The sequence below is a fragment of the Gymnoscopelus microlampas genome (genome assembly GCF_963454915.1).
Source record: "Gymnoscopelus microlampas genome assembly, chromosome: 21".
Lineage (NCBI taxonomy): Eukaryota > Metazoa > Chordata > Actinopteri > Myctophiformes > Myctophidae > Gymnoscopelus > Gymnoscopelus microlampas.
Window position 1 is genome coordinate 27,703,885 of NC_139958.1, and position 27,777 is coordinate 27,731,661.

Here is a 27,777-nt window from a genome sequence, read left to right on the forward strand (position 1 = left end):
CTAGGGCGTAGCCTAACATAAAAGAGCTTCTGTACTCTAGTCCTCCTGTCTGCTTACATCACCACAAACAGATGTGGATGGCACAAATGAGATCATCATAAAATAACCATTCAGGTAAGATGTCCCTAAAACATAGAGATCACTGACTAAACGTTTTAGCCATTTGAATGCTGAAAATCATTTAACAAGTGTCCAGATTAGCCAACAAGATCATACCACTGCTATTGTAAGTGTGACATCAGTGTTCTCCTTGTAGTTGTAAAGACATCTTCATAGAGGTCCCATAGAGTCCTGTGATTCTTGCTCACTGGCCAGTATCCTGCGGCCGTTATCACTATAGCTTCGATTTGGCAGAAAGGACAGCCTAGGTGGACAGACAGAGACAGAGGGAGAGAACAGAAAGGAGAACATCATCAGTTTCCAAACTTTTTAGCTCAAGAACCAAAAGTGAAATTAGACGCGTCGCTTCGTGCTGCAATGTGTGCTTGTAGATCTGCTATTTTCACTCATTCTTAAACTTTTTTTATGGAACTTTTTATTTATGAAAATGTTGATTTTTTTTTTATAGTAAAAAAAAAAGATGTTTTCAAGTTTCTTTGTTTAAACTTGTTTTAATCTTTTAATTGTAGGAAACGGAAAAAAGGAGATATTTACTCGCGAACCATAAAAATTGGTCCGACCCACATACAGGTCCCGATCCACTGTTTGGGAACCACTGTCATAGATCAAAGATTATGATAATTTCTTTCCTAGAGTACGTTACTGAGTTCACTTTAAGTATATTGGGTTCCCTTCTCTGGGTTTGAAGGCCAAGGTCAGTGAAGCTGCTTGGTACAGTGGTTACCAGGGGTCCCCAGCAAAATGTGTTAATATAGCATCAAAATCAGTTTTAACCAATTTAACCCTATATACTGTACATCGTCTATTTGAAAATGTCTACTAGGGGTTGGGGTTGGTAGGATTTGGCTGGATAAGTTAAAGGCAACTGAGATGAGAGGAGTTAAGTTGTGGCAGACAGAACGGAAGAGAGATGGATGGAAAATTAAAAGAGAGGCAGGCCGGTCTGCAGGGGGCAAAACACGCACACGTGCACACACACTCAGAGTGTAAATGCACGTAAACGCACACTCACACATCTGGTGGCATGTCCAGGGGGAAGGAGTGACGGGGAAAGATAAACAGACATGTTCTGTAACTTCTGCTCTTCTGTGCTGTGTTTGCTGTTCGGGGGGGAGGTTATTTACTCACCAAACACAGTTACAGTATAACTATCTACTGAAGTCTGTCACACAGTCTGGGACAGGACAAGACACAACAATGCAACAACCCATCATTATGATTACATAATTGCCTGATCACCATTATTTGATCATCGTAATTCTTTTATAATCGTTTCCATGGTGAAAAATGTTCATGCATTTTGAAACTGCATTTTGAAAGCTCACAACGTGTCACAATGCGACACGTTGTGAGCTTGTAGATGTAGATTGGCTAAGGCTATTTCCATAAGAACTACTGATTCAGAATCGGCCTCGGGTCTTAATGGATTAATACCACGCCCGGGGAGAAGTTAGGGGTTATGGGGGCATCCTGTTTATTTTTTGGCACTGTGTGCTGACGCGTAATGCAATCTCTTGTCTTTGGAGTCGCTTCAAGGAGCTGCTATTTATTCCTACAAATTCAACATCAAATTTCCTTTGGCACCAGCTGCTCCAACCAGCTTGAGGAAGATTAGGAGTTTATTGAATTTATTTTAACTGAATTGCATGCAGAAAAAAAATACTTTAAATAGACTGCTCTACAACAGGATTAGTTTAGGGCTGTTGCCCTTTTTGAGACAAAGTAAAATACTGTTATCTCCCGTATCTGATCGTAGAGATATCCACATGGAATATCATGCTTCAATATTCTTAGATGGGGGCAAATCAAACCCAGATTAAGTGAATAATAAAAAATAAATATTTTCTTAAAATCTGAGGAGAAAATGTAGGCTTTTACATGTCCTCGCAGAATAGTCCTGCCTGAAGACCAAAAGCCTAATATCCCCCTTGGCCATGGGGGGATCCCCCTTTGAGCTGAGCGATGTTTAGTTTCCCACATGTGAGTGCCTGGGTTTGAATCCAGGGGTTATATTTGGATGAGCTGAAAACTGTCCCATTTGTCCTGTTCTGAGTTATGGAAGAATAAATTGTGCAGTATTGGGGAGCAAACACTACATTTCTCTCAACATCCCACTGCAAATACTTGGCTTTATCATTTCACTTATTCCTGAAGAGAAAAAAAACAAGAAAGCAATAAAGCAAAATACTACATGGCTTCATTTTGATTAATGTACTGTATGTGCAATTATATGGAATAAATGTACGTATGGAACAATGCCAACAAAAACCATTATAATTTTTTCTACATGTTCACTTGCTCGCTTGTAAATCAGCTATTTTCAAACAGAGTCCACGATCCTAACCCTAACCTTTTATTTTTACATGCGTATATTTTCAACGCAATACAGCTTTCACACCCTCAATGAGTACCATTATGCCACTATGATAAAGAGGATGAGTGACAGTTTTACACGTAATCTGTTAACTAATCCTGGTGTTTGGTAGCTACAGGTACATGCTCAGATTAGAGTGGTCTGCCATTTGGCTAGATGATTCAGTTTTCTCTTACTCCATCTGTTGTAATACTCCAACATTCAGCCTTTGTTGCCTCTTCTAGATATGCCGCGGTTCTACAGACAAGGCGCCAGTGCTGCAGCCCTCTGTTTGGACGAATGAGACTAGCTCTTGAGATGTGAACCATGCTGTCATTCACATAAAGTTAACTTTTGCCCCATCCGTTTTTTTCACTGAGGCTATTTTTAGGGACTTATCTTCCTCAAGTGCTTGATTAGGCTATCTGACCACACACTTTGACGAAAAACCTCAAACTTCAACTGCTTCTTTAGTTGTTGTCACCTTTGTGAAAAGTAAAGCATTAAAAATACACCTGGAGTAACGTGCAATCTTGAATTGTGTGCAATGAAATTACAATGTTTTTTTGCTTGTTTTTTCAATGACACCTGATTAGCATAAGCAAATTAATTTCTAAGAGGCACTACACCATTATAATTTCAAATACTTCTTAATAATCAGTCTAGTCTAATTGACAAAGGAGCAGCTTTGTAACTATATATAGGGCTAACCCACCCCATCGCTGGTAGGGGAAACATCACTCTTTAGTTTAGATTCAGTTCAGGTCACTTATGAGGATTTACTTATATGGTATTGTACATGACTAAACCATGAGTAGACCATGTTATCCTTACATCCTACCCATAGGGCAAGCGTACGAAAGGAGATGTTTTGACGGCATCAAATGATGTATAACGTTAAACACACAAACATTAAAGTCCATTGTCAAATATACTGCATGTCTCACAGCCCTTCAGACATACCATGGATTTAAATCACAGACAGTGTGGCTCCAATTTGGCTGGCCACATTTGTAGTAGTAGCCTTTTTTTTTTATCCCCATACTAGAACTTTCCCATATCACAAGAGTTTAAATGAAAAATGGTCTGCAGGCCTTCCGTCAAATAGGATCAGATCTCACATCATCAAGGTCATGCAGAAACCATATACTGTAAGTCTACACAGAGAACATTTTCTGGAACCGAAGAAAAAAGGGTACGTCTCCCATTGATGCCCACAAATTTTCATGTTAATTACTAGAGCAACCGGCTGACTTATTACTGCAGAGATGGATGGTACTGTACACATCATTGAAGTGGTGATAAAGTAAAGCAGAGTTTATGTTCATTGTTACCTTGCCTTGAGTTGCAGTCAGATAGCTTGCCAGTATTAACACTGCATGTAAGTATAGGCAGACAGTCTGGTCGACATCAGAAAGGTCACTGGCAGGGGGGGCTGATAGCCTCGCATAGCCAGACGATCAGAGATCTCTGCCTACGCATACGTCTGGTGACATCAAAATTCAGTGACTGGGCTAAAACTGTGTGGAAACAATTCAGAAACTGAAAAGAATAACAGCACCACAGGACCAATGCAAAGACTTTAGGACGTTCCTTCATAAGGGATCATGGTATCACTATCAGGATTGGTTTTCAATGCGGTTGGTGTGTTAGCGCTGTTTGTCTCCGGCGACCGGGACCAGGCCCATACAGTACAATGAATTTAGATTTCCTCAGATGTAGCAGTGGCCTGAGATCTCTTCATCTGGTTATGTGAGACTAGGAGGCTGGTTAAGTTTGTCTGTGGGTTTTATGAATATTAACCAATGAAAAGTATTAAAAATAACTGACTAATTAACAACTACATTGGAACACTGATTCTTTTTTCCATTTACTCGAAATAAGCGTTTTTGGATGTAAGGTCTTCACCAGAAAGCGACAATATGTGTTTCTGTATTTGTGTCAAAGTTGTGTAAGTAACATTCGAGATGCAGGACTGCCAGTTCTCAGAGTGAGCTTGAGTTGGCGAGTGTTGTTGAATGTTTGTGATACTTTATGGATGACGTACTGTACAATACTCTCCATCATCACAGAACAAGATCATCTGTTTGTCTCTATGTTTGTGTGTATATGTGGGTATATAAAGTGTGTGCTCATTCAATGTTAATATCTATCTTTATGTATTGTGTGTCTGTGTGTGTGTGTGTGTGTGTGTGTGTGTGTGTGTGTGTGTGCGCGCGCGCGTGCGTGCCTGCGTGCCTGCGTGCATGCTACATGACTGTAGTGAGATAGACAGGAAATGGTAAAAATGTCATGCTAATATCTTTTCTGGGACATTAAATAATCAAACGGCAGCCTTATCTCTCAGCTCTCAGCTCTCAGGGCTGCGGGGGGAGGGGGGTTGGTGCCAATAGGAGAGCTACAGAGCTTTTTTCCCCCACAGGAATGTGAGGGAATAGGCAGCCTCGGCTTGACCCACTGAAAAAGGAAATATTTGTTTAGACCCCACAATGATTGTTTTAGGGCCCCCTCCTTCCAAGATGATGATGACGACACACAAAGTATAAATTAGCCTTAAGGTCTCCTGTTTAGGAACACTTTCTCAGAGAAATACAACAACAGAGAAAGAAAAGTGGATAAGACAAAAGCAGTGTGCCGACATTGGTCAGTAGCAATCGGGTATATTACATGTGTTGTAGTGCAAACTTGTTACCTCATATTAAACTGCCCCACGTGAATGTGAATATCCCTGCTGCTAGGAAAAACATGGTGCAAACGCAGCTCCCTTTGGAACAGTATTTACAGTAAACACTAAACAGCCTTTCACTGATAATTCAGATCGGGACAACGCAACAAATGCTCATAGTGCACTCTGATCTTTCTACTGATGAATGTTACATTTTCATTATAAATTCCTAATGGCTCATGACATTGTTCTGTTATCCTACTATAAGGACACCACTGTCATCAAAACCTGTCTGTTCAGCAGGGTTCTCCTGCTTGAGCAATTGATCTGAACTTTCCATTAGCACTTTCCTATTCACACAACCACGACGCCTGTTTTTCACTTTCCCAAAATGTAAGCTGTTTATTAGCGGTTTTGTGTAAACACCGGATTCCAAGTTCGGCCTATGGGATCATCTGTCGTCATGGTCACAGCGCTGCAAGCTATGGGATGATAAAACTGCGCATGCGTGGAGTTACTGCTGCCGAGTGCCGACCATGGCCACACAGGGAATGCCACAACATACACACGCTGTACTGTAAACTTATAAAGGACATTCATTTAGGTGCATGTCCACACACACTGCGTTTTATGAGCGGGAGAGCATTTTGGATATCATCTTCATAGCACTAGTACGCAGATTCACACATACAATGTTTGAATCCAGGTTGTGTTATCAGCACACATAGCTTAGCTCAAACAGCTTAAACATCAACTTCTGGTTGTTGGACCGAGAGAGCGCATCCCCGGGTAGCGCAACGGAGCAGAGCCAAGGGGTCCTCGAAGCATTCGCTGTGGGTCCGTGATGACATGCAGCAGAGCATCGGGTCCGTAGACCCCGATGACCTACCTCACGGTTGCGGACAAAAACCTATAGATATGATGATTTGAAGATTTGCTGCTCCATTCACTTCTTGTTTAACATCTTACTGAAAAAGGCTGTATCTCGCTTCCTAAGCACTTTTATTTTACAATGTATTTTTGGCTCTGGCACTCAGAGCCAAACTGCCAGAAATAAGTCAGGCACTGAACGAGTTAAGGTCATGAGCTTGTCGGCAATTTTTTTGACTTCCCAAATAATCTGTCATCACATCTGTCAAAAGTATCCTACATAGAGTACATACAAATGGTCATGTGTATGCTTTTTTGTCAAAAAAAAAATCAATTAAAATTATGTGAATGAAATGCATGCTGAGCACAGTTACAATGCCAGACTCTTTGAACCAAGCTCTGAAGAATGAGGCAAATTGCTACAGTAACTTGTTACTATTTCAAGTTTAAAAACTACGGTAAATGATCAAAATAAAACACACACACACACACACACTCATTTGTGCACACGTGCACACACTGACACTCACACATGCCGTATACTCTTTCACTCACACAAACAAACACGCAAGCGCACGCACACACGCACACGCACACAGTCAGTCACCATAACTTCAACGTGAGGCAAAGGGCTGTTCAGAATCAGCCCCTTGGCAGTGGCTAAGACATTTGGAAACGGAATGCAGCCAAAATCCTATCTTGAGCGTAGCTCAGAGGTAGATCAAAGATGATGGCTCATGACAGGTCTGGCAGCACGAGACACACAGAGTTTAAAACTGACGGTCAGCCTCAATTGTCTTCCTACCCTTGTTAGAATACATGTGAGCTCTCTCTGTGACTGTGACATGCGAGTTGACTTGGCTCCCCAAAAGTTCTGGTCCTCAACTCTTCACCCGGGGACCCAGAAGACTGAAGGACCTTAATGCCTGATGTATACTTTGCTCACAACACGTCGCACGTTGCGTGGGACATGTCACACTAGTCTATGTCACACTAGGTGTTATTTGTGTTTCAGTGTTTTACTTTTACTACGGGCACTAATTACTTAACTGGGTTGTTGTTCTTGTTTTTGTTCTTACAGACAGTGCCAGGTTCTTGGACATTAATCCTCTCATATAAAGTACTTATTTTAGAGAATAGGTACCCCAGTGGAGAGTGTTGTGGGTAGATGTTCTCTCCCCCCCCCCCCCCCTTTAAGTTTTCTGAGGTTGAAGAATACAGTACTCTTTCTGGATTAACTGTGCCTCAGGTTTGGCAACCTCCACATGGAAAAGCAGCATTATATTACCAAATATTCAATTTATCTTGGGGAAATCTCCAACATGGCAACCTTTAAAGAATCAAGAAAACAAATATATTCTTCCATTTACAGCAACGTATTTTCTTTAAGGATGCCGTGATTGTGAAATTCCACGTTCATGCAATCAGGAGAAAGAACTCATACACGATACAGGATAAACAAGTGAAATTGCAAGTGACTAAACTATTAACTGAGCATGAATTGAAAATGGAACACAAGCTGATGAATTATCTTTGTGGGTTATTTTTCATTTTAATTATAGTTATAATAATAGTTTATCTTACTCTGTTAGCTAGTATATCATGCATGAACTAAAACGAATTTGCAGTTAGCCAAAATCAGGTGATCTTCTCTGTTCTACATCATTGCATCTGATCTACAATCTCACTCGGAGCTCGGATGCAAAGCGCTGCCAGCTTAAATACTTGCAAAGGAAGATGGGACTGTAGTTTCAAAGTCTACGCGTTATTCCTTTTTACACAGACACGCGCTTCACTGACAAACTTTTCCAGGGTGATATTGCGCCACAGTTCCAACAGTAACTTCCTGGACTACTGTACAATCACAGCTAGGACCTGTTGTGATACGCCAGTAGTCCAGGAAGTTAGGAACTAATGTAGGAAGAATTGTGTCACAGGTCAGATAGAGATGTATGTTTTCGTAAAATATACATATATATTTCGCACAATTTATATAAGTTATGACAGGGGTGTGCAAGGCCGCACAATTGGCTCTCGGACCACATATTGGGGAACCATGTTGCTTCTAGGAATGCTTCAAATGTCAATAATGCATTATAAACATACTTATGATCAATGTATTATAATCTGCTCTTAACACTATAATTATAGTTCTACTATAAGCACTCATATTGCTTTATAACAATATCATAACACAAAGCAATTTATAATGACTTGTAAGGTCAAGTACCATAATTGCTGGTCACTCACAGGCTTTTTCTTTTGGCCAGGATCATAGTGTATTATAATTCTTACAGTTGTAATACGTTATAATAATTTGTATAATGTATTATAACCTATTATGGAAGAAACACATACGTCTGTGGCAGCAATTATGTAGTATTAAGATAGCTACTTGACATCACAAAATGTTTTATAATGTGTTTTAATGATTATTTGTTTAAAGCCTTTCAACTATAATTATACAGTGTTATAAACAGATGCCATGCGTTATAAGTATGTTTATAATGCATTATAGCCATGGATGATAGAACGTGTTACCAAAAAAAAGCATACAACCATGCGCTGCCTCCAACAATGTCCTTATCACTCTCTCTCTCTCACACACACACACACACACACACACACACACACACACACACACACACACACACACACACACACACACACACACACACACACACACACACAGTTACTGACAACACAATTCATCCAATAATTACTCCACTCTGTTTCCAGTCTCCTCTATCCTGCTTGCTGTAATCTGATTCACTGGGTCTGTTTTGTGTCCCAGGGAGTTTTTAATACAGGACATTACATTGGTGTTAATAGTGTTTGCATGTTGCTTCCTACACACAGACACACCTACTGTACACACACACACATAGAGGAAGACAAAGACACGCACAAACACCCACAAAAACAATGAGAGACACTAACAGATGCAGGCACGGACAAATTGCACAAACGCGTAAAACCTACATAGTGAGAAACCTATGCTAGCACACATACATTTCCGAACAAGCAAACACATACACACACACACACGCATGCACGGACACGCACAAACAGGAAGTTGTAGACAGATACAAAGATATAGTGCAGTTCACACAAATACGCAAAGACACACGTGCGCGCGCACACACACACACACACTCACACTCACACACACACACACACACACACACACACACACACACACACACACACACACACACACACACACACACACACACACACACACACACTACACTTTACAAGGTCTCTCAGGCCATGTTGCATTAACTCATCAGTTAACAGTTATACAGTGAAACACTGTTAACTGAGTTACTGGCCAGAAATAATGTTACATTTCCACAAACGTCTTAAAAGAGAAGCACAAGCTGGGTTGAAACAGTGTGCTAATGCTTCATTTATGGGTGTGTTATTGTGTTTGCTTACATTTATATGAAATATGTGCTATGTGTGCATGTCTGTGAGCATCCGTGACGCTTTGTGAGCTTGTAGAGCGGCTATTTTCGGCACACGCCGCCGTCATGCGACAAACTATGAATCGGGTTTTACTCTCCAGCAGTGAAACTCTCAAAGTAAAATGAAACAGTGCAGGCTATTGCAGGTCACCTCATCCATCAGACTCTACACCCGAGGGACAGAGAGCATGAAACTGTCAACTAAATCACCACCATTAACGTCAATGGCAGTAAACCTCCCGGAAAAGCACTCCAGGATTATTATTATAATAATAATAAAGGGAGACTTGTAATAGAGCAGACTAGTAATTCTAAAGTAGAGTAGTGTGCGTGTGTGTACGCAATTGTTGTGTGTTCCTGTGAACTTTTTATTAGCCTAATTATTAGGCTAATAAAAAGCTCACTGGAACACCCAACAAATATTCTCAAACAGTTAAATAACTCACAAGTGTGTCACTTAAATTCAACATCTAGGATAACTGTACTGCTGGAGTTTCTAAAGCATGCTGTGCAATTTGTGTGTGTGTGTGTGTGTGTACTGTATGTGAGTGTGTGGTACTGTCAGTGGCGCCAAGCATGCTTGTGCCAAGAGTGGTGATCTCTGACAGTGACATGTGTGAACGCATTTTGCACTGTGTGTTTGTGTCTGCGTGGTTTAAGTGTTGCTCCCACTTACTCTTCAGAGTATCTGCATTATATATGGGTGTGCATGTGTGAGTATATACTATACATGTCTAGTCACGTGTGTGCTAGATAAACACTTGCCTGTGTGTGTGTGTGTGTGTGTGTGTGTGTGTGTGTGTGTGTGTGTGTGTGTGTGTGTGTGCTCGTGTTAACGTGTCTGTATACTGTAACAGTAAATGGTGACAGACGGTTCCGCTAAACACTTCTAAAGGTTACACCAAACCAAACAGAGGATGGAAAATCCCAGCTTGTGTTTAATCTGATCACCCCCCGGTCCCTCCTGGACACAGATAACTACCTTCACTTCATTATTCTAGCCTGGTGTCGAATACTATTCATAGTAACAGAAGTAAAAAAAGAAAAAGAAAAGAAAAATCTAGAAAGAAACAAAGAAAGGAAAAAGAAACCCTACACACTTAGGCCTTGTATTTCCCTCTACACCAAATCTCTTCAACGGTAATTTCCGATCGACAATCTCTGTAGCTATTTGTGCCGAATGTTCACCTCAGAATGTTCGCCCTCCCCAACCACCCAGAGCAGTGGGACTAAAACTTACAGTAAGAGAAGTCTTGCATTAGCATATCCTGGTACCGCCTCAACAAGCGTCACCGCCGCATCGGTTCAAATCCAGTTCATGTCCTGTCCTGCATTCAATTTCCTTGCTCTCTGTTTTTTCTTTCCTGTTTTCTTTTCATCATACTATCTATTAAATCAGAAATGCCTTACAAATCTTTAAAACTAGTTAGTGTTTCATGTACTTCTGCACAATGCAAAACACATTATTAATCATTTAGTTTGCAAACTACTACAACCACATTACTTTACACTTAAGAGTTGATGTTGAACCACAGCAAAACTATTATACCTTGACATATAGTTAGCTTAACCAAGTTAATAGGAAATTGAAACTACGCAGGCGGCAGTGGTTCAGGAGGTAGAGCGGCCAATTTGGAATTGGAAGGTTCCTCGTTCGATCCCTGGTTCCTCCTGACTGCATGTCCAAGTGTGCTTGAGCAAGACACTGAATCCCTCACTTTTCCAGATGAGCAAGTTGGTGCCTTGCATGGTTTCCTCCGCCATTGGTTTGTGAATGGTTGAATGTGAAATACATGGTAAAGCGCTTTGGATGATCCAGTTACTTATACTACTACTGTATACTGTATAATATATAAATAAGAAGAAGAATGTCGTTGATGTAACACTAATGCGTATTATAAGAAAGATTATACAAAACCAAATCATATGACTGAAAATAACCCGACTCAGCTGTGGGTGATTCAGAATATTTTTGCTGGGAAAGAAACGAAACGAAAAAGCGTCCTTGCAACAAAACATTCTTCTACTTGCACACTAGCCCATAACAATGGACTAAACAATGGACCTATAAGAAAACTTGGCGGGGCAAAATCTCCTATTTGCATGACACATGGAATTGATATGGCCTTGACGAAACTGGAGTTCCTTGTTAATGCTGAATGCAGAAGTGGTCATGTGTCTGAAAGATTTGAGATGAGCTACAGGGAGAGTCAGGGTGCAGCAAAGTCTAGCCGTAATATTGGTACCCTCTTCTGTGCTGTGTTGTGCTGCATACACCAGTGGTTCTCAAACATTTACATTTCAAGGACCCAGTTTGGTATGCATTATTAGGCCACAAATCCCCATAACTCTGACAGTGTGCAGTGATGGAAGAAGTACTCACATGTTTTACTTAAGTAAAAGTAAAAGTAATACCCTATTCTAGTAATAGTCTGTTACAAGTACAAGGTCGGTATTAAAAATGTACTTGAGTAAAAGTACAAATGTATTGGCATCAAAATATACTTTAAGTACCAAAGGTAAAAGTACTCATTTTGCAGAAGGTCCCATTTCACAAATTATAAAATGTATACAAGTCCTTCGAAAATAGCAGATCTACAAGCTCACATCGCGTCGCAAAGTGACGCATGGTGAGCTTGTAGATCGTCTATTGTCAAATTGCCAAAGTATACAGTATAGGTCTGAAGTGGTTTTGTAATAATAACCAAAATCTACAAAGTAACTAGTAACTAGTTTTCAAATGATTATAGTGGAGCAAAAGTACAATATTTGCCTTTGAGATGTAGTGGAGTAGAAGTAACATTTTTGAAAATTGGTAGTACTCCAGTAAAGTAAAGATACCTCAAAATTATACTTAAGTACAGTACTTGAGTGAATGTACTTTACTATCCACCACTGACAGTTTGCAAAGACATACTCCATTTGTACACAGTCAGAGTTATAGACCTGTAAAGGATCCATATCTAGAGTATAAGTGGGGACCCCCTGGAATTTCCCCAAGGACCACTGGGGGTCCCCAGACACCACTTTGAGAACCCCTGGCATACACAGCTCTCCAAAGGAAAGGCAAAGATGTTCTATAGTTCTAGTCAGAAATTATGGTAACTTTCATCAGGGTTTCCTGTAGCAGCGCCAGCCATAGATAAAGAATGGCACAGACCATTAATCCACTGTGTTTAAATTAGATCATACTACGTTGATATAACACATGAGAGAGAGTGTTATACCATGAGATATTGGCAATGCAGCGGTCATAGGCACAAGACCGAAGGCCTAGTGCTGACAATTTTACCATGTTGAGTCAGACAGCAAGAAATCTGTGACAATTAAAAAAATCACACCCAGTGTGAAGTGATGGAAGTGATTCACAAAAAAAACATAACAGTGTTTTTTTTAAGTGCATAGTCCTATTTATAGGCCTATGTGTCATGTGTTTCTAGCCAATCACAGTCCTGAATAGAGTCATGGTGGCCAATCACGGTGCAGGGTTAGGGGGGTACAATGGTGGCCAATCACAGCGCAGGGTTGGGGGGGTGCAATTGGGTCGATGTCCAAACCTCACATATAGGGGCGGTTGCACCGCCCAAAAATCAATTTAAGGCATTTAGCTTAAGCTCTTATCCAGAGCGACTTACAAGTGTGAAATGGGAATAAGCTGAATAAGCATGAACTCAAGTCAATACACAACAACTGCCCTGAGTGCAGAGAGTGAACAATGTAGTGCCTCAAGGAAACTAGGATAACAAGTAAACAATGAACCTAGCATCTGTCTAAACAACATGATATCTAAATAACATTCTTCACATTTGTGGTCAAGAAAAAAACTAATCTAAGTAGAAAAGAAGGTAGCATCTTTGCTAATTGGTTAATTAGTCAAAACCCAATCTATTGGCTTCTCTTTTTAACCTATTTAACTTGTTTTAATCTTTTAATTTAATTTTAATATTACTTCCTAAATGAGGATACCCCCCACTGTCCCCTTACCTCAGTGCAATAGAGGTCCCATTGACGGATGCAGCTGAACTAGGCCTGTGGGTGTATCCATGAGGGTAGCTCCCTTGCCGCACGTATCTCTCATCCCCGCAGCACAGTATCACCAGAAAGGCCCTACGAAACGCCCGGTTGAGGAACGCATAGAGGAACGGATTGAGCCCTGAGTTGATGTAGCCAAGCCATAGCCAGGCGGTCCACAACTGCCACGGCACAGAGTATTGTATGAAGGGATCCACTATATTAGTGATGAAAAATGGCGCCCAGCACAGGCAGAAACATCCCATGATAACTGCCAGTGTCTTCGCCGCCTTGGTCTCCACGCGCATGCGGCTGTTCACCACAGGAGCTGGCTCTGGGGAGGGGCACGCTGCCATCCTAAGGTGGTAGTTCTCTGATTGGTCAGATGATGCGGTCGATGACCTTGCGGTGGCGTTGAACAAAGCCGTGCTTGTGATGGAAGCAGAGCCGGCACGCTGGAGGTTCCCGATCTGGCGAGCGTGGGTCATGGCGGTGACATAGATGCGCTGGTAGGCCAGAACCATAAGGGCCAGTGGGATGTAGAAGGCCACAGCAGAACAGATCAGAGCGTAGGGCCGGTTGACCATAAACACACAGTTGGTGTCATTAGAAGCCCCCATCAAGGCGTGCCTCTCTTCTATCTGTGGAAGACAGAATTATATCATTCAAACCAGTGAATATATAGGCTACAGTTCGCCCATCAAGATAACAGTGTTGATAAAGTAAAGTCTGTAACTTTAGAAGTGCTACAGTGCTTAAACAGTTTTGATTTTAATATTTTAAGTTCTGATTTATAATGGACAGTACAGTGTGAAGACAGGAAAGAAGCAGATCATGACCCGCATTTAAACCTATGACATCAAAGGCCAAGCTCCTAGATCAGTAATAAAAAATAAAAAATAAATACAAATAAACTGTCATAATTGTTCAGTTTTTGTCAACGCGTCTATGATGTATATATAACATATGACTCAAAATTTAGGCAAGGTTACAGCGTGATCACAGCCCTATTGACTTGCATTATAAAAAGTGAAGTTACATTTTTCAAAAAGTACAAAACAAAAAATAGTCTAGTACTGTACTTCTGTGGTCTACAGGCAGCTTGCACAAGACATTCGGTGCTCATCAGTCAAGCGGAGCCCAGACACAAGTTTAAATCTTCCAATAATTAAACAAAGCTCTGTCTGTCCCCAAGAATGCGTCTGTTTGTCTGTCCCCAAGAATGCGTCTGTTTGTTTGTCCCCAAGATCTCTTCTGCCCAGTTCAGTTCTCCTCAGTGGCTGGAGCAATTGATCTGCATTTGCACACAACCATTGACCATTACCATGTGCACGGACCAGCGACGCCCGTTTTTCACTTTCCCCAAATGTTGGCTGTTTATTAGCGTTTTTTTTTTCTCTTTACATTTTTATTCCACGATTTTGTAACCCATTTTTTGACCAAGTGCCAATTGTCTAAGTAATCCTGGGCGCTACACTCCCTCTGCCACGAGCGCGGGTCTGTATGTGTGTGTGTGCGTCTGTATGTGTGTGTGTATGTGTTCGCAACGAGGGACGGCTCCGGCTGTTGGAACCGTTTATGAGCCTGTGGCTCCGCGACAGAACGCGTGTGCGTGTGTTTGTTGCAAGTGTTGCAGGTACTAAGTCACTTTCCATCCCTGATCTACTGTCTGTGCACAGCACCTTACCCACATTGCACATATTTTGCATGCTCATATCCCCCGACGGGTATGGTCTAGTTGAGGTCATTTTTGATGTACGGATCCCCCTTTTTTCAAGAACTAAACTTAAGCTCTGCAGTGCTGTTGAGCACATTATACTGGTTGGATCCCCAATGATTCCAAAATCTGTAATCCTAGCTGCTGAATGACTCACTATGTCCTCGATTCCAATCATATTCCAGCTTTGCATTATGGGTAGGAAGGAGATGAAAGTAGGAATGAGCCAGCAGCCACCCAGCATCACAGCAACTCTCACCGGGGTCATCTTGTGTCTGTAAACCAGAGGCTGGCAACAGATGGCATAGTACCTGAAATAACATACACATACATGGCATAGTACCTGGAATAACATAAAAACATATCATGGAATACAGAAGTACATGGATTACCACAAACATATGGCATAGTGCCAGGATTTACACAAAAATATGTCATGGTACCGGGAACACAAACAGATGGCATGGTACCAGTACCTGAATTAACACAAACAGATGGCATAGTACCAGTACCTTGATTAACACAAACAGATGGCATGGATTAACAAAAAAACTATTGTATTGTACCAGGCATAAACAGATGCACATTCATTTCTGTCATTATAAAGTACCTTGATATAGGGCAGACTAGGGTCAGTTGTAACACTTTTGAAGATTATCAATTATTTAAGCAACTGAAGGCTATGAAACTATTTCACACATTAAATACTTCTTCTCTTTGTCGATGTATGTAGTTTAATGGGGGTTGAGTGTAGCAGAGTGGTTCATGCCCCTGCCTGAAGACCAAAAGCCTATTATCCCCCCCAAAGGGATTCCCCGTTATTCTAGTGGATAAGATGTTTGTCTATAGTGTCCCTTCCCACGCGGGCATCCAAGTCGTTACAAAAAGCTTTTCAAACATTTTCATTTCAAGAGAAGTGAGGGTGATCAGCCTGAAGTCATTAAAAATTGTGGTGCTGCTGCCTTTAGGAACATAAGCCACTTTCAGACATGCACCGTATTATGGACGTTTTCAAGAGTTCAAACGGAGGGTCTGTATGTATGAATGCAACATTCCGGCTCAGTAGGATCGGACATGGAACAGATTTTATGCAGACAAGACCCTTGACATAAGTCCAGGTAATGTCCGATTTGGCTCAAACAGCTCTGTGTGAATGGACGCAGTGACTGTCCGGTAAATGTACATTCAGTGTGTGGACATGTTGGTGATGGCTTCTATTGTCGGTGTTTGGAGAGAGAGAGAACTGGAAACCAGTTTAATCATTCTGCTTTTTATTAGTGTTCGAGTTGGAAATATTCACAGATCGAACATAAACGTCTCTTTACTACAGCAGTAGCCTAATTTTAGACAACAACCTACACCTGACACTTCCCTCCGCAGTGCGCACTTGGCTGTATATGGGCTAGAGACCAATGTTCTCTGAAAAAGATTGCATTTGTCCTCGCATCTCCCTCAGGCTTTTCCTGTGTTATAGTTACGTGGGAGTAGCTATGTGTGGGTCTACTACCCAGACCCCAACCCTCACCTTATCAAACAGAGTATTTACCTTAGTGTGTGAATACATCTGAAACGGACATTCTCCTGTTGCATGCTACATGTGTGAACGGCCAACACCGGACCCGACCTGATTCCCTGGACATTTTCCAGTGTTCATATGAAACAAAACTGGCATACAGTTATTACGAATATTGTGGAAATTTGCAGGGTAAACAGAATGGGCAGAATGACACTGTTAAAAGTTTAACGTCAGGCGAACATAGTCTTGTTCTGACAGTCACAGAACTACAGTTCAGACGGCCAATACGCTTATTGACATAGAGGCGCAAGCCCCCTGCCCGAGATTTTCTTGTTACATCTGCTTTCCGATCCAGGCAAAATGGGAGTACCAAATCTAGAAAGATCCCTATGTCTGACATTTCCCATAACCAGGAAGGGCAGGGGTTACATTTTCTCTTTTCCTTTCCTAACTTCACTCAAATGGTGATCACAGATCAGAGTTCTGTTGTAATCTCTTCAAATGAAGTCAGGCAACTGAGGATCTTCTAGCGTTATCCCAGTGATTCGACTCTGTATATTCCACTGCAGCCGGAAGTCTCTAGTGCATTTTAGCCTCGGGGAATGAAAGTGCGACCCCACTGCAGATGAGAGTTAAGTCGATCGAAGCCCACAAGGCAGTGATAATTAAAAGTACTATCACTGCAGTACAATGACTAAAAGCACTTGTTCATGGCGGCCACATGCAATAAAAAGCATACACAAACTCGCTAAAAAGATAAAACACACTGTAGGATGTCAAAAAATAAAACACTGCCAGTCGCTGCAAGAGCATGTGCCCGGTATGAAACCATAAAAGCACACAACACGTTTCATTCTCATGACTGATCTGGTACACGTTGAATGCATCTTCTACAGAGATTTTCTTGGCATGTACACTTTGTTATCCAGTTTTGCATAGTTGACAGAGTAACACAATTATAAGTGTAATGATATACAGTATCAGGCTGCAAATCAAGATACTGTTGATGACAATATAATAAATACAAATATGAATAAAACCAGTGGAGGATGATGAACATTATTTTATGAAGGAGGTAGGAGATCCAACAAAGCATGTACCAAGTTGGTGACATACAGTACCTCTAAAATGTTTCTTATTGGTGAAACAACAGACTGAATTACAACTAACTCCAGTACAGTTTCCTGTCCAATACCAATCTGATTCAGGACTTAACAAGAAAAGAAAACCTCTAACCCTAACCATAATTATTATTAACAACACACAAAACCACAAACACAGACGCTCATAGATCTGATACCGTTTGCTGGTTTAGCTGACACCTCTCACCTCGCACGCACGCGCGCGCGCGCGCGCACGCACGCACGCACGCACGCACGCACACACACACACACACACACACACACACACACACACACACACACACACACACACACACACACACACACACACACACACACACACACACACACACACACACACACACACACACACACACACACACACACACACACACACACACACACACACTCACACCTGTCACCTCACCCACCTGTCCAGGGCAATACAGCAGAGGTGTAATATCGAGCATGTTGTTAACAGGACATCCAAAGATGTTCGGACCAGGCAGAAGATGTGTCCATAGTACCACTGACCTGTGGCCAACTCTATGGCTGCAAAAGGCATTACAACCAGTGCCACTAGCAGGTCAGCGAATGCTAGAGACACAATGAAATAGTTGGTCTTCTTTTTTCTGCAGAAAGAGAAGAGAAGAGAAGAGAAGAGAAGAGAAGAGAAGAGAAGAGAAGAGAAGAGAAGAGAAGAGAAGAGAAGAGAAGAGAAGAGAAGAGAAGAGAAGAGAAGAGAAGAGAAAATACAAAAAAAAACATTCAGCTGGCTAGATTACAGTTATGGTAAACAAGATAGATGCATTCATTCAAAGTACTGTTAAGTACTGAGATATTGGCACTCACTACACTCATTATTAGTCTCTCAGACAATCACAATGCAAAGTCGGTAGTTACTGTGGTAGCGCAGTATAAGATATGCAACATCTTAACTGAATGCATTTTGTTGAAGCTGTGTCTATTTGCCATTATAAAGTAATGTTCCCTAACTGAATTTAACTGTCTCGCCAAATCATTTTTAATGTACTGCAGGACAGTCTTGTGAACATGGGGCAGAGGATTGATGATTTATTTTGTGTTATCATAACCAGACCGCCTTAGAAAGATCCTGATATTACATCATTTGAATCACAGCCTGAAGATAAACTGTTGAACCATGATGCAACTGTTGCCCAGCACCTCAATGCCCAGAGGCACTGGGCATTGAGATTGATGTGTCTGGGATGATGCTTTGGCAGGTATTAAATCATGCTCTGTTAATGCCAGATTGCAACTCAGCTGATCCAACATGAGGTACGCTGCAGACTACACTACTCAAAGGTTAAACTGCTAGACTCTTTCCTGATTTGTCACCAGTATTCAGCAAATGTTAGGGTGCTGATGGTACTTTAACCCACCTCTTCTGGATTTACAATTTTTGTTGTCATATATTCCAAAAAGTACTCTACTGTGTTTGACATTCACATAACACCTGACCCAGAAACAAGAGACAATTAATTCACTGCTCTTGGAAGATTTGACTAAACAAAAGTTCTCACAATGAAACGAGAGGTGTCCAAACGATGGCCGTTATTGTGGTGGTCAGAATCAGCCATCATGTCTCATGATAACCTGTGATATCTTGACATATCAACTTAAAGGATCTACACCATGAATTAAAAAAAAATAATAATATTTAATATCATATTGTGTATGTCCCTCAAACGTTTTTCAAAAGGTTTGAGCCTAAATCAAGCCTCAGATATAGTCATTCCAACTAACTTCTCTCTGGCTTATAAAGCACTTTCACCTGCAGTACCACATTGTCCTGATTTGCACATGGCACTATTGAGCCAGTTTGTATGCATGTTATGTATCTCCTGTTTCTGAGTGGAAAAAGTTAAAAAAAAAAAAAAAAGTTCTAAGTTGGAACTGAAAAACGGGAGGGATTGTACCGCTAGTGACGTCACTTTCGGGGCCAAATCAGTTTGGCCTGTTTTGAGACCAATTTACATAAAACCCCAGATATGCTGTGAAAGCCTGAGTGCTCAAACTGGGATATTTTTTGGGATAGAAGAGAGGTAGGGGAGACAAAAAACACACAAAAAAAGAAGGAAAAGTTCAAATTCATGGTGTAGTCCCTTTAATATTCACATGGTTATTCTCAATCGCTACATATTATCTCTTTAGTCAAGTGATCAAGACGGATCCGTCCAATCCGTCCAATTTTTCACATTCAAGCCTGATTGGCGAATTCCGAACATTGCTGCCCCACACTAACCTACCTGACCTGGTGGAGACCTGTGCTCCGAGGAGCACTTTTTCTAGTTTATACAGTACTTGGCTGCGCGCCTGCTGCTAGAGCTGCATTGAAAATATCTACAAGCTCACAATGCATCTGGCTGTGAATGTGATACGTTGTGAGCTTAGCTTGTATCTCCTTATATCCAAGAGACATCTGTGATACTGTATCTTGTCAACTTAATCACATGCTCACTCTTCAGTTATTAAACCACTTTGTTTTTAAACCACTTATTAAACACTTATGTTCCCTTTGTCAAAATGTTAAGTGATATTTATAAATGTTAACCCTATATCACAAAACTACAAAATACAAATAGCTGGGGAAAACGTTTTTACACGCACAAAATATCAACTATACAAGTACACTAACTTTCATTTGGCAGTTTCTATTTTTTGTACAGTCAATTTGTACATGGGCTATTTCTACCACATTTGAGTGGTTCTCATGCTCTGAATATCGTGCTGGAATGAATGTCAAGCCATTGGTTCCAGACATCTCTAAACCTAGCTTTAGTCATGGCATGTTGGATTGTATTTGTTGTGCTGCAGATTGCCTTGGTGTTGCCCCACTGCTCACATTCATTCTCATATGAATGGGTGCATGTGAGTGCATGTTTGTGCACATATTTACTGTATATGTACACACATGCACCTACACACAGGCACTTATACTGTACATGTAGAGTACACCGTCCTACACACAATGTTGCATTATGTGTCTATATCTGTAGTGAGCTTTGTTGCCTTGGTCTATGAATATTTGTCTAATTTGTCTTTACTTGACATACTGTAGCTGTGATTTGTATTTTTGCACTTAGGATCAACAGTTACCAGCAATAACTCATCAATTTCAGAGATAAATTGACGTTTTTGGAAAAGCTTCTGTAACCTTTGTCAGGATTCTTGAAACTGTGGAATGTACAGAACCTAACTATGAACCTCAAGATTTACTGCTGTTCTCAGCATTGTTCTTTATTGCAGTGAGACATGGTGACCCACTGACTCTATGAACACCGCCTGAACGTGTTCTATAATCCATGCTTCCATTCAATCTTAACACTAAGTGTATCCGTGGAGGAAAAGTTCCCCAATGCCAAGGTCCTTGGAAATGACTGGTGTGTATTAGTACACTATGGTCAAAGCTTCTTGCCGCCATTGGACTGACCATGTTTGCAGCCAAGGAGACATCACTTTTATGATGATCTAGCAGAATTCCCTCATCCTCTGCTATGATATGACGATTTGAGAAGAAATGACACAAGCCTGTCTAGTGTAGTATGATACACTCCATAGTGCAGTGGTTCTCAACCTTTACTGGATCAGGGCCCACTTGAAAATCTCGAAAGCATTCTGACCAGCCGATCGGCTACCGTGTCAGATGGGTGGGCATTTTCAGAGCATGTTTATTTGTCATATTTTCATCAAAATCTTAGTGTTTTGCCAATTGCCAATTGTTTGGAGGCCCACTTATATCCTCACAAAATGCTGCCCGACCCATTGATTACGGCCGGGCTGAGGCCATTTTCTTTTATTAATAGGTCAGGCACAAGCCGGCCTCGGGCTCAATGACCTGAGTAACGTTAATAAATCTCATCAACCATCACATAGAGCTTATTCGCCAATGAATTGAACCTCTCTCCTTTCATTGACAAGTCCATGTTACGAGTCCATGTTACATTAGTCACATTATGTTAGTTATGTTAGTTACGTTAAGTCTTTGAAGCCTGACAAGTATTCTCACGTGTTGGTGGATGCAACGCAAGATAAACAATATAGCTGCAAGCAGCGATAATATGGGGCCAGGAGAGAGAAAGAGAAATGATAATTCCTTTAACAGGTCAGTTCATGAAAGTCCTTGCGGTCTTGTTTCCAATGAGTGCCTGTGAGCAATTAGGGGTTAAGAGTCTTGCTCAGGGACAAATTTCATTTCATCGACACATTTGCTGACCTGGCCTGGAATCGTACCTGGGGCAACCAGAGTCTCTGGCTCCCTAGGCGGGCTCACTAACCACTCAGCTATGGCCACCCCTCAGAGAGAGAGAGAGAGAGAGAGAGAAGAGAGAGAGAGAGAGAGAGAGAGAGAGAGAGAGAGAGAGAGAGAGAGAGAGAGAGAGAGAGAGAGAGAGAGAGAGAGAGAGAGAGAGAGAGAGAGAGATAGATAGATAGATAGATAGATAGATAGATAGATAGATAGATAGATAGATAGATAGATAGAAGAGACATAGAGAGAGACAAATGGAATAGATTGAAGAGACAGAGAGAGAGACAGACATGGAAACGGAATAGATTGAAGAGAAAGACATGGAATAGATTGAAGAGAGAGAGAGAGCGCCATGGAAACGGAATAGATTGAGTCATGTTTTTTGCATTTCAACTTAAATGAGTCTGCATCAAGTGAGGCTTGAACCGGCAACCTTACGGTCATGAAGCACTCTTAGGTAGCTGCAACACTACCTATAGTGCTATATCTTTGTCAAGGCTGATATTGTCTGTTGAGGATCACAAACTCTTGCCTTCTGTCATGACCCAAGCCCCTGTTTCACTAACACTAAGATCACTCGTTCACAAACCATTTACCAATGAAGAAATTGTACATCTCCTCAGAACCAAAATTAGTGAAAGTAGCCGATCTACAAGCTCACAAACCATTAAAAGTTGTCAGATTGTACATTGGCTATTTTCACAATGAAGTATGTTATACATTGAAAAAACATACTCTCATTGCTATCTGAAAAGTTGTGAGATTGTAGATCAGCTGTATGTAAAAAACACTCAATTAAGTATTTCATGTTATCTTTAACAATTGCAGATGTATTCATTGATAGTCATGTTGTGTGAAATGCAACTTAGATGAAGTCTGCACCAAGTGAGGCTTGAACTGGTGACCTTCAGGTTGTGGGGCACACATTTAAGCGAGAAGCCACCAACAGACAAGAACCTGTGAAAAAGGAGATCACACAGATCATACAGTTTCACGCAAATAGCTGAAAAATCCTGGGTTTAAGTGTTTTTCAAACTGCTCAAGATTGCGGACAATCTAAGGGCGGTGCTTACTGGTCAACGTGATAGATGTGTTCCTCATTAGTCAAGGCACATGTGTAAGCAGGTCTAATGGCTGTCGGCCAAACGAGGCATGACTTTTGCCTGTTTAAAGTTTCAATTTTCAAAAAATTGCTATAGCGCCCCCGTTTGACCAATTGGAGTAAGATTGGTTTCAGTGATATTTGGAATGGCCCTTTACATTTCTGCAAAGTTTCAAAGAATGGTAAGTCTGCATGTATGTGTTAGGGGCAGATGAATAATTGTCATAAAACTGCAATATTCATTGGCTCATTAAAGCTTCATTTTTTCACTTATGGAAGATATTTTGCAAACGTTTTTTGGTATAGGTCCAAAGTTCATGTGTAAAAAGTTTCGTGCAGATTACTCAAAAATCCCAGGAGGAGATAGGTTTTAACTGTTTTTCATATAATTCCAAATGGTGGGAGATCTAAAGGTCAGAGGTCAAAAGTCAGAGGGTGAAAGTTGTTCAGCATGAGGAGACGCATGTGTGCATCGAAGTTTCATGGCTGTAGGTCAAACACGGCATGAGTTGTACCTGTTCAAAGTTGGCATTTTTCAATTGAGTGCTATAGCGCTACCTTTTGACGAAAGATTGTGAGAATTATTTCTTGATCGTTTTTCATGACCATCTATCATATGGCCGAGTTTCATAAAAAGCGACTGCACGGTTCAGCCAGAACTGCCAAAAGTGGCAGAAGAAGAAGAAACGGAATAATGCGAATAACAATATGGGTCCATGCTGGAAGCCTGGCCCCATAATTATAATTATAATACAAGTATCCTATGCCTACACAGTTTAATGGTTTGTAGATTGGCTATTTTTACTATATTTGAAATAGGGCTTAAGTGGTTAATTCAATATATATATTTTGTAAGTTTTGGTCCCAAGAGTCCCTTCCTAGAAATGTAGTGGGGTCAAAAGTACAATATTTATATATAAAAAATGTAGCGGAGTGTAAGTCCAAAAAATGACTTAAGTACAGTACTCAAGTAAAAGGACTTAGTTACTGTCCACCACTGAGAAAGAGCATTGAGTTCTGTGTCAAGAGAAGGGAGCATGGACACCTAAAAGTACTCAAATCATCCAGTGCCCTGGAGAATGGTAGAAGGTTCACCCATCTTCCTTTTTACCTTCTTTCCTCCTCAGATTTCACGCTAGCAGTTTTCATTCTGAGGTCAACTATTTTTATCATCGACTAGAACAGATATTAGACCTAAAAATGGCCATTGTTATCGGAATCATTATTAAGATCCTACCTGCAGTGAGGAAGGGAGTGAACTCACCGTAGATGCCTATCTTTGCAGAGTGCCACCATGACTAATAGATTGCCACACACCGTCATGATGATGATGATGGAGAGGAAGACGGCAAGGACAGCTGTCTCCAGGGAACTCAAGATTTCCTGCTGCTCTTGTTCGCTGTTTAATATGTCATCCACCAAACTACACAGACACACACACACACACACACACACACACACGCACACACAGTGATGGAAATTAACCATTTGTGAATTGCAATGTTGTAAATAGGAAGATTTGAACAAAAATGCACTATGGTGGCACTATAACAGGCCGATTCACGTTTCGGCCTGTAACTCTTGAAACGTAGGTCATACAGTAAAAGAAAAAAAAAGAAAAAAAATATTAATTAATTGGAAATGAATTAAAAAAAGAATATATATATATATATATATATATATATATATATATATATATATATATATATATATATATATATATATATATATATATATATATATATATTCTTCTTTTTGAATTGATCTTTTATCTAGTCTTTTTACATGAGCCATACACTTGCCAAACCGATATTTTTAACCTTTAGATTCTGAGAAAATACTGTAGGAAACCACTGATGTGGAAGTACAGAGTAAAAAAAGTTTTAAGTTAACTCTGAGAGTGCTCCATTTGTACATTACAGCACTTCATAACATTCCTGGCATAATGATGAACATCACGGACTGATGATAAAGAGTGTCAGAGGGTAGAATTCACTGCACTGGTTGATTTCACATTAGTTCAACCCTTCTCAGGCAGAATGTGTGCTAATTAATTAAATGAGATACAGTAGTGTTGTGCTTGGCTGGAATGAAAACATAGTGCGTGGGCCATGGTAAATAACGCCGCATACCTAACCTGCTCCGGAGTAGGTTATATTCGAGATAAGAGTTCACCGCATGTAAAAGCACCGCCTACTACTGACCACTTAATTCTCTTGGATTCCTGTGGAGCTCAGTGCACGGATTGTGGCAAAAAAACCTTTGGCTTTCCATGGCACATTTTTGTATGAGAGGGTGTTGAGTTATGTACAGCATGTTAGCTGCAAGAAATATCTAAATCATTTCATTGTGCTTTTGTATACCGTTCCCATATTATCCTACAACAGAGACTAATTGAAGTACTAAACCTTGTACTTACAACTTACACGATGTACAAGGGGTGTGTGTGTGTGTGTGTGTGTGTGTGTGTGTGTGTGTGTGTGTGTGTGTGTGTGTGTGTGAGAGAGAGAGAGAGAGAGAAAGAGAAAGAGAGAGAAAGAGAACGAGACCTGCGCATTATGTGTCATTCATTGAGTTTAATAATGGGATTACATTTTATGTGAGGATGTCTTTCTTTAGCAACTGTATGCTGCCCTGAACAAACTAGCCAAACTAACTGTCTCCTTAAACATACAGCAGCTGCTGAGTTCGACAACTTGAAATGATCATACATAGCTCTTAAGACTACATCCAATCATTCATTTAATGGAATACACAAATGTAAATATAGTCAGATTAATGATGGGGCAGTGATATTATAAACCTTGAACTTACAATGATGCCTACACATAGTCAGCTATTGTACTGCTACAGTATAAGTCCGTCCTGCATTTGTCAGCTGCCACTGTGTTGCTTTTAGCCTGCATAATACAGTATGATCAAATTATTTCTATTCATTTAATATGATGCGTTGCTCTTCATTCCGGGCGACCGGGCGTTCTGCTCAGCTGCACCTCGACTGTAGAACTCACTCCCTGACCACCTGAGAGCTCCACATTCTTCTGATGTTTAGGACGACTAAAGACTTTTTATACAAAGCATTCATTTATACAAAGATATTCTGGTTTTACCCCCTAGGTCTTATACATCTAAAGAAGATCCAAGATATTTAAAAAATCACATGGGGGCCATGTGATTTAAAAATGTCTTAGATCTTCTTTAGATGTATTTTTTGTTTTGCAAATGTTTTTATTCTGTACTGTAGAGCAATGAGATTTGTTTCAAATGTATTAATAACATGTTATTGTTATTATTCATAAAGTATGCTGCTCTGCTCCCAGTGAGTTTGTCCATGTTTGCGATTGTTCATACGCTGCAAACACCGGCCCTTTTATGTGAGTGCACACAAAGCTAGATTGTTGTGTGTCCCTCTTAGTGCGATTGTGATTGTTAATGTTAGTGAAGCCAGATAAGGAAAAGATATCCTGGGTATGTTGAACTTTCTTCGTAGTACAGGGCCCATTCACACACCACTGGAATGCATCCAGATAAAAACCTAAATTAATGTAAGGCTCAATGAAAACATGAGGCACATATGACCGAGGATGCTGATTGCTATGTTGACAATTATGTTTATGCTGCCATGGTTACATAAGTGCAACTATAGCAATACAATAATGACTTAAATATTGATGATAATAATAATAACATTGTGCTATCAGAGTTGTTTGACCTGTGTGTGTCCAGTGCTTATTTACTCACTAGAGTGAGTGATAATATATACTTTACTCAGCTGTGTATGTGTACAGTGTCTCGAAAGCATAAAAATGGACCACTGAGCACACAGGAAGTGAAAAACATATACAAGAGAATATATATATACACACACACACATACATATAATCCGTAAATTAGGTCAGATTGGATCCAACTATATTTAAGGATAGTATAGGGGCTTTTTTCATAGTTGAGTTATTACTAAATCCCATTTAGATTAGCATATGGCATCTCAACCAAGTGCTGTAGACTGACGGTGAATTGATAGTCATTGACAGTCATTGAAAGCTAATAAAATGACATGGTCACACCTTGGACAGAGAGTCACAGACTTATGCACGGAGGAGCTGTGTTCTTGCTAAATAGAAACTATATATTGTCGCTGTCAGGCAGAAACCCCTTATCTCCTTATTTAAATTTGAATCCTGAAAAGTAACAGTTTGGGATTTAAGAGGTTTCCACCCGACAGCAACGATATGCGGAACCTAAATTATGTTATAAGGGACACTGTCATAAGGAAGTTAAACGGTACATAGACACTTTCCCCCTTTCTGTTCTTTTGCAGTACGTGCATGATTTATGTCTGTTTAACATTCAACAAACCGAACAGTCGTTAAGAGGGACGACACCACCGGCTAAGCCCAACGACAGAGCCAATTTGGTCAATAATAACAACATTAAATTGAATGTATAGTTCACAATGATGCTGTGATGAATAAGACATTAATGACTGGTTTATGAGTTTGCCATCAAACTTTAATTACGCTCGACACTTACTGTTGAGTTGGTGGTGATGCTGTTGCCAT

General features: G+C 40.6%; 1 protein-coding gene across 1 annotated transcript; it reads right to left on the reverse strand.

Annotated features, from left to right (window-relative positions):
* Positions 1 to 270: 270 nt before the first annotated feature.
* On the reverse strand, positions 271 to 27,777 carry LOC311037021 (5-hydroxytryptamine receptor 4; the record flags this gene model as incomplete). The annotated part of the gene is made up of 6 exons (XM_084046063.1): positions 271 to 364; positions 13,463 to 14,130; positions 15,364 to 15,517; positions 18,275 to 18,475; positions 24,480 to 24,638; positions 27,749 to 27,777. 6 exons carry the CDS (start codon positions 27,775 to 27,777, stop codon positions 271 to 273), a joined length of 1,305 nt encoding a protein of 434 aa, XP_083902189.1.